General features: G+C 40.2%; 1 protein-coding gene across 2 annotated transcripts in view; it reads right to left on the bottom strand.

Annotated features, from left to right (window-relative positions):
• LOC133557670 (ankyrin repeat and MYND domain-containing protein 2-like) overlaps positions 1–18,059 on the bottom strand; it is a 52,957-nt gene that overhangs the window by 23,495 nt on the left and 11,403 nt on the right. For both annotated transcript variants that reach the window (XM_061908352.1, XM_061908353.1), the window contains exons 3-6: positions 18,045–18,059; positions 7,168–7,306; positions 4,719–4,817; positions 4,492–4,652 (exon numbers count right to left, since the gene is read on the bottom strand). The exon at positions 18,045–18,059 is cut by the window's right edge and continues 50 nt beyond it. In XM_061908352.1, coding sequence (XP_061764336.1) covers positions 4,492–4,652; positions 4,719–4,817; positions 7,168–7,306; positions 18,045–18,059 — 414 coding nt within the window. The remainder of the gene's footprint in view (positions 1–4,491; positions 4,653–4,718; positions 4,818–7,167; positions 7,307–18,044) is intronic.

Here is an 18,059-nt window from a genome sequence, read left to right as displayed (position 1 = left end):
GAGCAACATCCTGTAAGCAAGCTGAAGTATCTCAGAGAATCTTCTTAGGAACTCGACAGTGTCAAAATATAAAATTTTTGCATTTAATTTTACATTCAATGTTTACAAAGTACAGAGAAGAACTATGGTAAACATTCTGAATTTATCTCATCCATCCATTCATTTTCAAGATAATCTTACTCATCTCACCATATCAAAATATAACTTACTTCACCAATTGTTATTTATTTACTTCTATTGTTATTACGTATGGAGTATATTGTGAATAAATTGAGAACCGGAAGTGAACACAAGTTTTAGCAACCGCTATGTAAAGGAAAAGGGGTACGATTAAATAAGCTCTGCTTCTTCCTACTCCTTTTTGAAGATGTTGAATAGAGAAACTGGAAATTGTGATGTATCATGTTCGAAATAAACTCAAACTCAACTCAACGCAACTCAACATTTAAAATGACTTAAGTGCTATTGTAATTTAGGTTCACTAAAACTGCAAGTAAAAGTTGTTAACATATATAGCCAAGTGGTTAAAACATAATTCCGATTCCCGCCTCTACCACCAATGAGTTTTAAGACCCCTCGGTCTCGTTTGAAAGCTAAATTGTAAATGGGTTATACTTATATAGTGCTTTTCTACCTTCAAGGTACTCAAAGTGCTTTGACACTATTTCCACATTCACCCATTCACACACTGATGGCGCACAAGGCCCTAACCACGACCCATCTGGAGCAAGGGTGACGTGGCTTGTTCAAGGACACAACGGACGTGACTGGGAAGGCGGAAGCTAGGGATGGAACCAGTAACCCTCAGGTTGCTGTCACGGCCGCTCTACTAACTGAGCCACGTAGTCTGCAACAAGCTGACATTTTCTGTCCAATAGTCAGATAGTGTCTGAGAGCTACTGACACGTATGACTTGGATTACACAGAAAAATTATGCATGAAAAGTAGTTTTTTTTAAGTTGTTCTATTTATACTATATTAGTGCTGTAATCAGAATAATGACACTGGCTTTAACACACTTGGCACAAATGCAATTTCATTTTCAGAATGTCATAAAGGAGCATTTTTTTAATGTTTAAATTGAATGCATATCATTTTTTTGGTCAAAACAGTTTTATCTAAAGTATCGTCATGCTGTATTTTGAAGTGAAATCACCCGGCAAAAAACATTTAACATTTGTGGGGCCCTCAGATAAGTCCTACCAGAGAAAAAACTGTGAATGCAAGACCCTATGTAATCAGGTGACACCAAATCCACAATGCATTGCTTCACTGTGAAACTGAGCGGTGCCAGCTCACGAGAAGAACTCTAAGCCATCTCTTTTTCGACCCAGGAAAGCAAAATAAAAATATGTTGTTTTAATCCGGCTTGGACTAACTGACTTACTTTTTTATTTCACCGCAGAATCCAAATGCCAAACCAAAGAGTTTCATGCAATAAGTGCATTGCAGTTCAAAAAGATTACATCGTCCAGAAAAATTTCATTGGCATTGGAGAAACACCCAATTTTCAGACCAAATTGAAAATGTTTATACATTTATTTAAAAAGTAAAAGGGTATTGCTACTAACTCATGCTCTGCTGAATTACATCTTTTCTAGTACAAAACCCAAAACCAATGAAGTTGGCACATCCTGTAAATCGTAAATAAAAACGGAAGACAATGATTTATAAATCCTTTTCAACTTATATTCAATTGAATAGACTGCAAACACAAGAAATTTAATGTTGGAAGTGAGAAACTTAATTTTATTATTTTTGCAAATAATCATTTACATAGTTAACTTAATGGCACCAACAGATTGCAAAAAAGTTGGCACAGGGGCATTCTTACCACTGTGTTACTTGGCATTTCCTTTTAACAACACTCAGTAAACATTTAGGAACTGAGGAAACCCATTTTTGAAGCTTTTCAGGTGGAATTATTTCCCACTCTTGTTTGATGTACATCTTAAGTTGTTCAATAGTCCGGGGTCTCTCTCTTCATAATGCGCCACAGATTTTCAATGGGACACAGGTCTGGACAACAGGCAGGCCAGTTTAGTACCGGCACTCTTTTACTATGAAGCCACACTATTGTGACTTGTGGCTTGGCATTGTCTTGCTGAAATAAGCAAGGGCGTCCAGGATAACATTGCTTGAATGGTAACATATGTTGCTCCAAAACCTGTATTCACCTTTCAGCATTAATAGTGCCTTCCCAGATGTGTAAGTTACCCATGCCCAGATGCTGGTTCTTGAACTTTGTGCCTAGAACAATCCGGATGGTTCTTTCCCTCTATGTTCCAGAGGACACAACGTCCACATTTTCCTAAAATTATTTGAAATGTGGACTCTTCAGACCAAAGAACACTTTTACACTTTGCATCCTTCCATCTTGGATGAGTTCAGACCCAGCGAAGCCGGCGGAGTTTCTGGGTGTTGTTGATAAATGGCTTTTGCTTTGCATGGTAGAGTTTTAACTTGCACTTCCAAATGTAGCGACAAACTGTAGTTACCTACAGTGGTTTTCTGAAGTGTTCCTGAGCTCATGTGGTGATATCCTTTACATACTGATGTCGGTTTTTGATGCCATACCGCCTGAGGGATCCAAGGCCACATGCATCCAATGTTACGTGCAGTGATTTCTCCAGATTCTCTGAACCTTTTAAATATATTACAGACAAATGTTTTTAAACTGTTCGACAATTTTCTCACGCATTTGTTAACAAATTAGCTTGTTCACCTGTGGGATTTTCCAAATAAGTGTTTGATGAGCAATCCTCAACTTTCTCAGTCTTTTTTGCCACTTGTACCAGCTTTTTAGAAACATGTTGCAGGCATCAAATTCCAAAAAATAACAACGTTTTCCAGTTTGAACATTAAATAGCTTGTCTTAGCAGTCTATTCAATTGAATATAGGTTGAAAAGGATTCTGTAGTGTATGTATTCTGTCTGTAGTTACGATTTTCACAACGTGCCAACTTCACTGGTTTTGGGGTTTGTATGTAGATATGCACTTTTTGATAAACCTGTGTCAAATGCATCATTACACATTGTATTCATATATTATTTGTCATTACGTTTTGATTGCTGACTTTTGGAAAAGTCTGTCCCAGCCAACGGTGTTGTTGTGTAAATCAGTTGTTCCTTTGTAATCTGTTCTTAAAGGTCCGACAAAGACTGAATCATATGACAACGGAAGCAAATTTCCCCATAGAAAATCATCTAAATGCGATTTATAAGTTGTAGACATCCACAAATATGAAAATAAAATACATTTTATAGGGCATAATGATAGGTTTACATGCAAAAAACAATGTGAAATACATACGATTGAGGAATTAAATAGATAAATGAATATTAAACATCATGTTTACCTTTGTTGAAGACTCTGACAAAGACAGCGATAAGCGGAGAGGGAGAACCATACGTACGTCCCCTTTGAACTTTGGTCCGAGTTTTTTCTTGTATTCAATAGTGTTTCTCACCTTATCTACCAAAGTGCTGGCACTCGCAACTTTCTTTGGCACCACGGTGGATTACTTTGCAGTCGTACTCAACAACAAAAAGCATGGAAACTTGTTGTGTATCTGTGTTGGTTAGCAAAGAACTCCAGCTTCAACTGGTGATGATGTAATAGAGTGGCAACAGAATTGTGGGAGGGTGACTTGGGAGTTGGGAGCAGGCTAACAGAAACGCTGTGTTATAAAGACACGTTTCACTTTACTAGCACAGTTGAACTCACACAGTGTATTAACAAAACGAATATTTGTTGGGCACGTAAATCCACGAAGGGATGGGCCGAAACGGTCAAACAGAATAGTTTGTTAAGCACAATGTTTGGTTCGTACGGTAACTGAGACTGTAGACTAAAACCGGGAAAAACTTTTGATGAAAGTGTTTGTCAAAGACTGAATTGTATGAAAAGTGTGGGTACTGTCACGCCAAATTTCTTCTCCCCCTACAAAAACCTTCCCTCCGGGAGAAATTTGGTGTGACAGCCCCTCTAATGCCTGAAGGACCCCAATGAGGGCGTGACAATACCAAGTTATTTGACTCTTAGGGGTTACAGCTGCAAAATTAGCGAAGCAAAAATAGCTTGAAAGGTTAGCATGCTGGAATGCAAATATTTTTTCCACACTGTTGTTTTTCACCAATGACAATCAGCCAATCATAATGCTTTTAAAACAGGCAGCTGTGTGGGCTGCTTTAAGGTCCTTCCACCCTCATTGGGGTCCTTCAAGCATTAGAGGGGCTGTCACGCCAAATTTCTTCCGGGGGGAAGGTTTTTGTAGGGGGGAAGAAATTTGGCGTGACAGTACCACTGTATCAGTTCAATTTCCACAAAATAATGTTTTCCGTGACAAATTTCAACAAACTACAGTTTCCAGAAACGGTACAGTAAACGTGTTAAGGCATGCAAATAGACGCAGATTTGTCACTAGAATAGAAGTCAGTCAACGAGCGGTTCAAAGGATAATTTGTACTGAGTAATTTAGCAGGCTTCACCTTGACTGGGTTGAGGTTGGTCGTCATAATGATTTTGTGCAGGGGTGCTGCTAGCCCCGGAGGCAGCCTTGGCTCTCGCTCCAACCCCTGAGGTCTGGTGTAGTACTCCAGTCTTGCCAGTGAAAAGAAGTTGTTGATCACCGTCACGCAGTCGTGCTGGCCTGGAAAAGAGCGGTCGCAGATTTGCCATCTTGTTAACACTGCAGACTTGTCTGTGTCCGTCTCACCCACAAAAGCCGCCATCTGAGCCGCAGTGCGACCCACAGAGTTCACAAGGTCCGTCTCTGCACCGGCGTCTAGCATCATGGAAGTGATGTCCGTCTTGCCTACGGGGTGAAACCATAATTTATTAACAGGAATTTGTAGTTCACTTTAGTTAAGCATGAACGCTGAGACATGTTGCTGTAAAATGCAAAAATGATAGCCCTATCTTTGAGAAGAGACTACATGTTTCGCCCAATGCCAATATTTAAGTTGTGACTTAGAGCAGTTGTCTTTCAGACACTTCCACACAACCTCTCCTTTTATGGTCAGATGCGCTCTCCTGACTTAGCACACACACACGGAGACAGGAAGGAGAAATAGAAAAAATTATGGTTTGGCTTCTCCAAGTTAGGAGTGCCTCATTTTCTTGACCTAATAAAGCAACTTTTGGTTCAGTTAAGAATTTCCAAGGTCTCTTTTGATCCAGCCACACTGCTGTGTCACCTTTCTGTCCGAACGAGGCTGACAAGACCAGAAATACATATCAGTGGTAACTAGGGATTCAACGATTAAAAACGAAATTAAATCTAATCGCAAAGCCTCCGTGTGCTTCAGTTCTCCTTACTCGCTATAATTGGACATTATGCTGGTACGTTGTTTTCAGCACAACATGCACATAATGAAAACAAAGTTTTACCATCGAGAAAAATTTTATTACACTACATGAGCCTAAAAATGGCAGCAGGACAAAAAAAACATCAGAAAAAAAGCTGAGGTCGTTGTGGAGTAACATTTGGGGTACTTAAATGACCAAGGAGTCATTTAAGACGATGGCTCACCCATTTGCAAAACCTGCCAAAAAAAAGTTGTGGCTACAATATCTATACGTTCAACATTTTCAGGACCACCCTTCAGCTTTACGTACCAAATTAAGGTAAGACATAATAACTGAGTTCAATTATGTTTGTGGCAAGTGATTTAATGAAGAATTGAGTTAGTAAATTTCCCTATCCCTCTATCTGCTCCTTTCATTCAGCTCCTTGTCGATGTGGCTGGATAATACTTTTTCAAATGTTTATTGTTGTAGCAATATGGTGGTCAAAGTAAAAGATTATTGTGATTTCGGATCATTTGTGAGGGCACCACAGTGGCTTCTGGAGCGCTTGTAAAGTAGGTCTTTTAAAATAAAACAAGGATTAACTCATCTTAAATTTTTTTTCGACTGAGTTAGCTTGGATTGAAATTGTTTGTTTACTTTTTCTTGCATTACGTCTATTAATTAGCGTGGATTTTCAAACTGTGGTACGCGTGGTGAATGGGCTCTATTTGATGGTATGACAAAGAGTCACTTGATCAAAGATTCAAACTCAGTGTTACTGTTCAAACTGTTTGTAATGTTACAGTGGCCAAAAAGAATAAATATATCACTGCTATAGTGTTTTTAATGATTGTTATAAAATAGATATATTTCATTATATTTTGATAATCAGGTGATTAAAATGGTGACAGACTGCTCCTGCCATAAAGTAACTCATACTGTACTTTGTACAAATAAATGAAAATATAAGGTGGGGGACTGAGGGGGTCAAAACTGGAAATAATTGAGACCCACTGACCTATGGAAATCTTTTTACAACTTTTACTTCAAAATTTTCTCCCACATTTATGTTTGTTTTAGCCATTTTGAGGTGGAAAAAGTCAGAAATAGAATCTGTTTTTTTGCTATTATCCCCATTAGCTGTGCTCTTCCATGTAGCATGCATGCAAGCATACTAAAAAATCTTACAAATCCATTTCAACTATGAAAAACCTAAATTGGAACACACCAAACTCAAGATATGACACTTCTACATCATATAAAACAAGAATACAATGTTTTAAACACAGATCTGAAAAGGCTTGATACTAATTTAAATTTGGTATGCCACTGATTATCATTGACAATGTTTTCACCTCCATATTTGATAATCAAAACTACAGTACAGTAAAGTACAGTAGGCGTGCACGAAAAAAATCAATTCACATCCAAATCACAATTCTTATTCATTCGGATTTTATATCGATATATAATTTTCAAAAATAGATTAACAAAAAATGTATAACATTTCTTTATGATTTTTTATTTTTTTATAACAATCCATTTTTAAAAATACGTTTTTAGGCCACCTCCAAGCAACCACCAGGAGCTTTTCTAACCTGTAAACTGTTTTAAAAAAAAAATCATTATTACTATTACACCAAATAATACTTATTGGGAATCAAGAGACTTGCTAAATTAAAAATCAATTCTAAATTGAACCATTACCCTAGGAATTGCAATCGGTTCGAATCGTTAAGTGTACAAAGATTCACACCACTACAGTACAAGTAACCATAGCTAGTTTGGTATTTTAGGTAAAAAAGTGTACTGAGGTGGTTGCTGGAACATTTAAGCATTGGCACAATAAAACACCTTTATTCTTTTTTTTTTACCTGACAATCCAGCGAACATGAGAGCGGTGTATCCATACTCGTGTTGATTGCAGTTGACATCAGCACCATGCTGCAGCAGCAGATGACACATATCGGCTTTGCCTTTGTAGGCCGCATGCATCAGTGGAGTCATTCCGTACTTTTAGGACACAAAACAGAAACAACAAAGTTGTTGTTGGGTTTTTTTTAAATGAGAAAATGGATGGATGGATGGATATCCTGCAGTACTACACATATATAGCACATTGTTGACAGTTTTATTATTAATAATCAGAGGTGGGTAGACTAGCCAGAAATTGTACTCAGATAAGAGTACTGTTACTTTCGAGATTTATTACTGAAGTAAAAGTAAGGAGTAGTCACCCAAATATTTACTTGAGTAAAAGTAAAAAGTATGTTTTGAAAAAACTACTCAACTACTGAGTAACTGATGAGTAACCTGTTCGTTTAATGATGACGGCAACAAGTAATGCACAAAAACATAAAAATAGCAATGAACATATTCAGAGCCAGGAATATCTCTTAAGCAACTAAAACAAAAATATATTAAAACTGTATTGAAATACAATTTGAAAATTAATTTTACCTTTGCAACCTCATTATACTATTGGCTAAGTTTTATATTCATAAATGTAAGTTTCTCAATACCCGACCTGTTTTTGTGCCTTTAAAAAAGATTTCGAACTCTACATTAAAACACTCTACCTCTAACCACCAAAAAGCTGTGAAAACAATGATGCTGTGTTCCAAATTTAAGTTATTTACTGAGATTGAGTGACCCTATCGCTTTGCACTTTGTTTCATTTTTATATATATATATATTTTTGCATTCTATTCTAGTAACTTTGAATTTACAAACCCTTGGCGCTGTTTTGTACGGTTATTATACTGTTTTGTACTGTTTTTGTACCTACTTTGATTATTATTTTCAACTGTTTGTAAATGTTGAAATCTATAAATAAAGGTTTATAATTAAACAAAAAAGTGCAGTTAATCATGTGACCGCCTGGCTCTGTTTGATTGGTGAAACGGAGTCAAACGTCACTAGTGATTGCATTTGATTGGTGAAACACAGGCATGTGATAGGTCCTACTTTGAAGGTCTGTCTGACAAAACAAAACAAAGCGTGCATTAACAGATCAATAAAAATCGGTAGCGAGTAGCGAGCTGAATGTAGATAAATGGAGCGGAGTAAAAGTAGCGTTTCTTCTCTATAAATATACTCAAGTAAAAGTAAAAGTATGTTGCATTAAAACTACTCTTAGAAGTACAATTTATCCCAAAAGTTACTCAAGTAGATGTAACGGAGTAAATGTTACTACCCACCTCTGTTAATAATAATAGAGTTTTATGGATAACTTCCTCCTGTAATATATCAGTGTTTTATTACAGTGGAACCCGCTTATGTTGATGCCCTTCAGACTGGTCAACATAATCAATTTGAAACAGTAAATAGGGGTTGCTTTAACATTTTGTTAGTGACTTTGTCCACAAACCTAATGATAATTTTAATTTCTTCCTTTCGTCCATATTTTTTTATTTAGATTCTTCTGTTGTTTTATTACATTTTTTACTATGTTGCTGTGCTACTTCTGTTTATGCACAGTCATTCAGAAAGTATTACAGGGCTTCACTTTTTCCAAATGTTGTTATGTTACAGCCAAAATGAAAAACATAATTTTTTTGCTTAAAATTTTACAGATAATACCCCATAATGAAAAAGTGAAAAGTGTTTTTTTTTTAATTAGCAAATGCATGAAAACAAAAAAATCCCCAGTCCAATACCTTCCCTACAGTGTAGCATGGTGTGGGGAAGCATCATGGTGGGGGTAAGCGTCATGGTGGGGGTAAGCATCATGCTGTGGGTCGCATTGCTGCAAAGGTCATGTGCCCAAGATGCAGGATAAACGGCAGGAAGCAGCTTGGAGGTAAGAATGATATTTTTAAATTCCAAAACCAAGACAAAACAACACAGTAATTGTTGGTAGGAGCGCAGGTAAAGTGTAGTACACAACTTAAATTAGCATAGCCTGGAACACAAACCTCAACAGTCGCCAGTGGCGAACAAGAGACTCAGATTGAGTAGATCGCAATGCAGGATTAGGTAAGGGGCTTGATTACAACACCACAGCTGAAAACACCAATGACAAAGTAAAAGTCGGTGTGTACTCTAAGCAACCCTGGTAACAGAACGTAAACAAAAGAGACAAAGTGGCATTGGGAACAAACTAGATTTTAAAGTAGGAAGAATAATATGAAAACATAAACTAAGCCATGACCCAGGGAACAGGTCATGACAGTAGGGATGTTTTTCAGCGGCAGAAACTAAGCGATGAGTAAGGATAGAGGGAAAGATGAATGCAGAAATGTACAGAAACATCCTGGATTAAAAAAAACAATGCTTCCATCCAATTTTGTGTGAGTTTGAGAGGTTCTGCAAAAAGGAATGGGCAGAGAGGAATTGGTGAGATTGTTGTATTGTTGATTTTGTTATATTGTGATATTGTTATATATTTATATACCAGTATCAGTATTTTGATAATAATACTTTAAGTGGTCTACTTATAACCGACATCAGTGATTATCTGCTAGTTTTCACAATATACAGTATGATAGAAACTACATGGATGGAAGAGGAACATGGACGACAAAAATGACATTTCATAGGCTATGCACAGAGAGGAGTATGATTGCTTTCAAAAATCAGGGACAATGTGTACAATGACAATTATGTTGATGAAGCATATGATAATTTTGTAAACATGTTTATAATGTGTTATAACAAAATTGTCCATGAATGACAAAAGGAATTTAAAAAAATGCTTGCATTAATAATAATACATTCTAAAGAGGAACTGGAAATTGTGATATATCATGTTTTAATTGTATGTGAAATAAACCATATTTGGTAATTGTTATATTTTTGATTTTGTTATATTTATATATTGTTGATATTGTTAAAGTTTTATATTGTTGACATTGTTGTATTTTTGATATTGTTGTATTTATATAGTGTTATATTATTGATATAGTTGTACTTATTTATGGTTGATATTGTTATGTCTACATGTTGTTGGTATTATTATATTTATATATTATTAAATTGTTGATATTGTTATAAATATATTATTGATATTGTTGAGAAACTCAGGAGGGTTTCAAGTTTGCCAAAAAAGAAAATAGTAGTTTTTGAATTTGTTAGATTTTTTTACACAACTGACTTTATTTTTCTTAACAATTCAATGAGATGAAAACTAATACTTGTGTTATTTTCATATGTTACATTAAATTTTATTGCTGTATTTTTATATTGTTAAATTACTCCTAAATTCCATCCATCCATTTTCTACCGCTTGTCCTGTTCTCCACCTTATCACAAGGCCAACACAGACAGACAGACAACATTCACACCCACATTCACACACTAGGGCTAATTTAGTGTTGCCAATCAACCTATCCCCAGGTGCATGTCTTTGGAAGTGGGAGTAAGCCGAAGTACCTGGAGGGAACCCACAGAGTCACGGGGACAACATGCAAACTCCACACAGAAAAATCCCGAGCCCGGGATTGAACTCAGGACTACTCAGGACCTTCGTATTGTGGGGCACATGCACTAACCCCTGCATCACCGTGCTGCCTAAAATGTTGCTTTAAAAAGCCTTAACTCTTTGCTGTGTGTTTTATATTCTTATTATAATCACTATCAACATTTAAAAAAAAACAAAAAAAAACACACGAAATACATCAGCGATCTTGAAAAATGTCTTTATCAGTATCGGCAATGTTGTCATTACTCGGTATTAAAAAGTGCAGTATTGCCCACTCCTGCTTTATGCAAGACTGCTTATATGACACAACTTTTTGTGCTGTCACCTGATTGTGACGGTTTGAAGGAGTCTGTGAGCTACTTATAGTGGCGCCAGTCTATTATCAAAAAACCTCTGAGGGCGGCATCTGCCTCTCAGGAGTCATCTCCATATGTCGTTATCACAATGGACAGCAACATGCTTGCCTGACGTAACTCCTTTGGCGAAGAGGAGGCTTTACTTTTATGCTTCAACTCAAACCAAGCAGATTAAATATCACCAATATCATCAATATTGGCTGATATGGGAGTTTGGCTGTGTGTCTTGGCAGTTACTTAATTAAAGTTAGATCATTCTTAGCAGTGATGGGCGGTAACAAGCTACATGTAGCTTAACTACATTTTGAACATGTAACTTTTCCTGTAGCTTAGCTATAGTTTAGACCCATAGCTAGGTAGCTTACATCAAAGCTACAAACTACAAAGAAAGAAAATGCACTCAGAATCCAGGCCCCCCAAAAATTGGAGAAAATGCAATGATCTGTATGAAAGAGAACATCTATACATGCGGAGAACTAATGATTGGTTGTTCTTTGTATGATGAGTCAAAATTGGCTAAGGTTAGGGTGAAACATTACGGACTGGCCAATCAGAGACAATTTAAGGTGGGTCATCAAAACTAGTAAGCAAAATCATAACAGCCACACATTCATGTCGCATGATGACAAGGGAGTCGGAGACAGAGGGACGATTCAAGCTGACAACTCAAAAAAAGAACCATAATTGAAAATGGCAAAGGGATTCTCTCCAGCAGATTAAATTTTTAGTGATGAAGACGACATCCAGGAAACCCACAATAACTCGTGCCCTTAGCCATATTTAGACAAATGAATGCGTTCAGAGAAAACAATGCCCAAAACCTTAGTTTTAAGGGATTTACTCCGTAAACTAAAATCATAACTGCTCTCTTCATCGAAGACTTCCAACACAAATTTAGGAACACACGTTAAGGTGAGTTGAGTTCATAAAAAGTTTAACTGCTCATTACCATTACCAACTGTTCCCAAACAACATACAAGTTATTGTATTTTTTTTTTGTCAAGATATAGATAGATGCTGTTTTTCTACTGTAGGCAGAGAAAAAATATCAACATTATAAGGGTGGGCAAAAAAGAAAAGGCAAACTAAATAAATAAATACAGTGGCCGCTTTTAGCTGTCATTTACCTGGGTGTTCCAAGTTAAATGACAAATAGTTAATAGCAATGGACCCTTATTGAGTACACTCTCAGTTACATTAATATTGATATTATACAGATATAAATATGAATGCCGTTAAACATAGCTTTGATATAGCAGCTTTCAGTGTAGCTTTTAGTGTAGTTTGCTACAATTCTCCGGGATTAGCTTTCCCTGTAGGTTAACTAAGTTTAGTAACTTGTAGTTTAGCTTACTACATTTTCCAAGTAGTTTGCTCATCATTGAGTGAGAGTTATATAATATGTACATACGATAGGCAACAAATAACACAGCGGCAGAGCTTGATGAAATTATTGTTTTTAACAATTTTAAATTAAAGTGTTCAATAAATATTAATAATAGAATTATACTGTACATTGGTACTTCGGGATACGAGCTTAATTGGTTAGCAGAACTGTATTTAATCAGTGCTTGGTTCAGCTGAAACAGCACAATTTTAATTAACATGCTTTTAAAATTACACTCTTATATTAGAAATATTGCATGAAAAACAATACAATAGAATGCATCAATTGATCAAGTAATGTTTATTTATATAGCCCTTAACCACAAGTGTCTCACAGGGCTGCACAAGCCACAATGACATCCTCGGCTCAGATACCACATCAGGGCAAGAAGGGATCGCAGATGTGGGGAGCCGTGGTTGCCCGAGCTGATCTCTTTGAGGGAATTCAAGGCCATTTTAAAGGTTCGAGAAACTTTTTCTATTAAGCATGCTATTTGTATTTTATATATTTTTTGTAAATACTTGTGTTTATTTTTTAATTGTGGTGTGTAACTTCGGCTGTTTTTGTTGTTGTTATATGTATTGCTGTAACACTGTTGGCCAGGTCACTCCTGGAAAATAGATTTTACCTAGCTAAATAAAGAATATTGATATTGTATAATGGATAGATTAATTGATTGATAAGCTAATGCTAGGAAGTAAGAACGGATGTTTTCTTACGGGGTCTGGACCTTTGCTACGCCAATTATTGGTGGGGAGGTTCCTAACCCCAAATTTTTGCTCGTAGCATAACAATTAGCTCGTAACTTCAGGTACCACTTTAATAACAAAAAAAATCCTCCTCTCTGAGCTGCAACCTTATCGTGGTAGAGGAGTTTGCGTGTCCCAATGATCCTAGGAGCTATGTTGTCCGGGGGCATAAAGCCCCCCGGTAGGGTCTCCCAAGGCAAACAGGTTCTAGGTGAGGGATCAGACAAAGAGCAGCTCAAAGACCTTTATGAAGAAGAAAAAGCATGGACCCAGATTTCTCTCGCCCGGACGTGGGTCACCGGTGCCCCCCTCTGGAGCCAGGCCCGGGGGTGGGGCACGATGGCGAGCGCCTGGTGGCCGGGCCTGTTCCCGTGGGGCCCGGCCGTGCACAGCCCGAAGAGGCAACGTGGGTCACCCCTCCAATGGGCTCACCACCCATAGCAGGGGCCATAGAGGTTGGGTGCAATGTGAGCTGGGCGGTAGCCGAAGGCAGGGCACTTGGCGGTCCGATCCTCGGCTACAGAAGCTAGCTCTTGGGACGTGGAACGTCACGTCACTGGGGGGGAAAGAGCCTGAGCTAGTGCGCGAAGTCGAGAAATTCCGGCTGGACATTGTCGGACTCACTTCGATGCACAGCAAGGGCTCTGGAACCACTTCTCTCGAGAGGGATTGGACCCTCTTCCACTCTGGCGTTGCCGGCAGTAAGAGGTGACGGGCTGGGGTGGCAATTCTTGTTTCTCCCCGGCTCAAAGCCTGTACGTTGGAGTTCAACCCGGTGGACGAAAGGGTAGCCTCCCTCCGCCTTCGGGTGGGGGGACGCGTCCTGACTGTTGTTTGTGCTTACGCACCAAACAGCAGTTCAGAGTACCCACCCTTTTTGGGAACACTCGAGGGAGTACTGGAAAGTGCTCCCCCGGGGGATTCCCTTGTCCTACTGGGAGACTTCAACGCTCACGTTGGCAACGACAGTGAAACCTGGAGAGGCGTGATTGGGAAGAATGGCCGCCCGGATCTGAACCCGAGTGGTGTTTTGTTATTGGACTTTTGTGCTCGTCACAGTTTGTCCATAACAAACACCATGTTCAAGCATGAGGTTGTCCATATGTGCACTTTGCACCAGGACACCCTAGGCCGCAGTTCCATGATCGACTTTGTAGTTGTGTCATCGGATTTGCGGGCTTATGTTTTGGACACTCGGGTGAAGAGAGGGGCGGAGCTTTCTACCGATCACCACCTGGTGGGGAGTTGGCTGCGATGGTGGGGGAGGATGCCGGACAGACCTGGCAGGCCCAAACGCATTGTGAGGGTCTGCTGGGAACATCTGGCAGAGTCTCCTGTCAGACAAAGTTTCAATTCCCACCTCCGGAAGAACTTTGAACATGTCACGAGGGAGGTGCTGGACATTGAGTCCGAGTGGACCATGTTCCGCACCTCTATTGTCGAGGCGGCAGATCGGAGCTGTGGCCGCAAGGTAGTTGGTGCCTGTCGGGGCGGCAATCCTAAAACCCCTCGGTGGACACCAGCGGTGAGGGATGCCGTCAAGCTGAAGAAGGAGTCATATCGGGTCCTTTTGGCTCTTAGGACTCCGGAGGCAGTGGACAGGTACCGACAGGCCAAGCGGTGTGCAGCTTCAGCGGTCGCGGAGGCAAAAACTCTGACATGGGAGGAGTTCGGGGAAGCCATGGAAAACGACTTCCGGACAGCTTCGAAGCGATTCTAGACCACCGTCCGCCGCCTCAGGAAGGGGAAGCAGTGCACTATCAACACTGTGTATGGTGCGGATGGTGTTCTGCTGACCTCAACTGCGGATGTTGTGGATAGGTGGAAGGAATACTTCGAAGACCTCCTCAATCCCACCAACACGTTTTCCTATGAGGAAGCAGTGCCTGGGGAATCTGTGGTGGACTCTCCTATTTCTGGGGCTGAGGTCGCTGAGGTAGTTAAAAAGCTCCTCGGTGGCAAGGCCCCAGGGGTGGACGAGATCCGCCCGGAGTTCCTTAAGGCTCTGGATGCTGTAGAGCTGTCTTGGTTGACAAGACTTTGCAGCATCGCGTGGACATCGGGGGCGGTACCTCTGGATTGGCAGACCGGGGTGGTGGTTCCTCTCTTTAAGAAGGGGGACCGGAGGGTGTGTTCCAACTATGGTGGGATCACACTCCTCAGCCTTCCCGGTAAGGTTTATTCAGGTGTACTGGAGAGGAGGCTACGCCGAAGAGTCGAACCTTGGATTCAGGAGGAACAGCGTGGTTTTCGTCCTGGTCGTGGAACTGTGGACCAGCTCTATACTCCCGGCAAAGTTCTTGAGGGTGCATGGTAGTTTGCCCCACCAGTCTACATGTGCTTTGTGGACTTGGAGAAGGCATTCGACTGTGTCCCTCGGGAAGTCCTGTGGGGAGTGCTCAGAGAGTATGGGGTATCGGACTCTCTTATTGTGGCGGTCCGCTCCCTGTACGATCAGTGCCAGAGCTTGGTCCGTATTGCCGGCAGTAAGTCGAACACATTTCCAGTGAGGGTTGGACTCCGCCAAGGCTGTCCTTTGTCACCGATTCTGTTCATAACTTTTATGGACAGAATTTCTAGGCGCAGTCAAGGCGTTGAGGGGTTCCGTTTTGGTAACCGCAGGATTAGGTCTCTGCTTTTTGCAGATGATGTGGTCCTGATGGCTTCATCTGACCGGGATCTTCAGCTCTCGCTGGATCGGTTTGCAGCCGAGTGTGAAGCGACCGGAATGAGAATCAGCACCTCCAAGTCCGAGTCCATGGTTCTCGCCCGGAAAAGGGTGGAATGCCATCTCCGGGTTGGGGAGGACACCCTGCCCCAAGTGGAGGAGTTCAAGTACCTAGGAGTCTTGTTCACGAGTGATTGAAGAGTGGATCGTGAGATCGACAGGCGGATCGGTGCGGCGTCTTCAGTAATGCGGACGTTGTACCGATCCGTTGTGGTGAAGAAGAAGCTGAGCCGGAAGGCAAAGCTCTCAATTTACCGGTCGATCTACGTTCCGATCCTCACCTATGGTCATGAGCTTTGGGTCATGACCGAAAGGATAAGATCACGGGTACAAGCGGCCGAAATGAGTTTGCTCCGCCGTGTGGCGGGGCTCTCCCTTAGAGATAGGGTGAGAAGCTCTGCCATCCGGGAGGGACTCAAAGTAAAGCCGCTGCTCCTTCACATCGAGAGGAGCCAGATGAGGTGGTTTGGGCATCTGGTCAGGATGCCACCCGAACGCCTCCCTCGGGAGGTGTTTAGGGCACGTCCAACCGGTAGGAGACCACGGGGAAGACCCAGGACATGTTGGGAAGACTATGTCTCCCGGCTGGCCTGGGAACGCCTCGGGATCCCCCGGGAAGAACTAAACGAAGTGGCTGGGGAGAGGGAAGTATGGGTTTCCCAGCTTAGGCTGTTGCCCCCGCGACCCAACCTCGGATGAGCGGAAGATGATGGATGGATGGATGGGTGTAACTGCTGTTTTTGTTGTTGTTATATGTATTGCTTTAACACTGTTGGCCAGGTCACTCCTGGAAAATAGATTTTACCTAGCTAAATAAATAATATTGATATTGTATAATGGATTGATTAATTGATTGATAAGCTAATGCTAGCAAGTAAGACCGAATGTTTTCTTACGGGGTCTGGACCTTTGCTACGCCAATTATTGGCGGGGAGGTTCCTAACCCCAAATTTTTGCTCGTAGCGTAACAATTAGCTCGTAACTTCAGGTACCACTTTAATAACATAAAAAATGTCACGTCTATATTTTTACATCCTGACAGTACATTAGGACTGTGTGCAATGCAATAAAATAGATTCATCTTTTGTTTAATTTAATTTTATTTTATTCCAGCCATCCATTTTATACCGCTTATTCCCTTTGGAGTCACGGGGGGCACTGGTGCCTATCTCAGCTACAATCGGGCGGAAGGCGGGGTACACCCTGAACAAGTCACCACCTCATCGCAGGGCCAACACAGATAGACAGACAACCTTCACACTCACATTCACACACTAGGGCCAATTTAGTGTTGCCAATCAACCTATCCCCAGGTGCATGTCTTTGGAAGTGGGAGAAGGCCGCAGTAGCCAGAGGGAACCCACGCATTCACATGGAGGACATGCAAACTCCACACAGAATGATCCCGAGCTGAAGTAGTCCTGGATTGAACCCAGGACTACTCAGGACCTTTGTATTGTGAGGCAGACGCACTAACCCCTCTGCCACCATGAAGCCCTTTTATATTATTTTTATTCTTAAATTAGTTACCTGGTTTTTAAACTCTCCTTTTTTACCTGAATGTTAACATTGTTTACCACATGTTATGTCAGACAAACACATGTTATGGTTTTCTGATGTTAATGTCATGTATTTTTATTTGCAAATCATCACATTTATTTTTGCTTATTATCTACATCAGTTTATTTCCTGTTAAAAGTATTACTTTTATTATCATCATGATCATCATTATTTCTATTCTGATTCAAAATGAATGTGATAACATGAAGTCAACAAGTTGTTTACTTTTTTCTGATTTTATTTGGCATTAATAAAGGGTGTCCAAAATGAGGCCTAGGGGGGCATTTGTAGACTTTTTTTTTTCAACAAATACAGTTAAAGAATCGATAGACAAATATGCTTTGTTATATATTAGAACTAACTAAAATGCAAAAAAGTTGTACTATTACAAAGAGAAGTTCAAATGTTGATAATAATGACACTAACAACACATTTGTCTGTATACATATATCTATATATAACATTATATAGTATATATGTTTCATTGGCTTTAGCCTGTTTAAATAACAAATAATACATTAAGTTGGATCATCTGCAGTATTTCAGTACCTCATCCAAGCAGTT

Source organism: Nerophis ophidion, linkage group LG08, assembly GCF_033978795.1.
Source record: "Nerophis ophidion isolate RoL-2023_Sa linkage group LG08, RoL_Noph_v1.0, whole genome shotgun sequence".
NCBI classification, from domain to species: domain Eukaryota; kingdom Metazoa; phylum Chordata; class Actinopteri; order Syngnathiformes; family Syngnathidae; genus Nerophis; species Nerophis ophidion.
The sequence above is the reverse complement of the archived record's forward strand: the minus strand, read 5'-3'. Positions and strand labels throughout refer to the sequence as shown.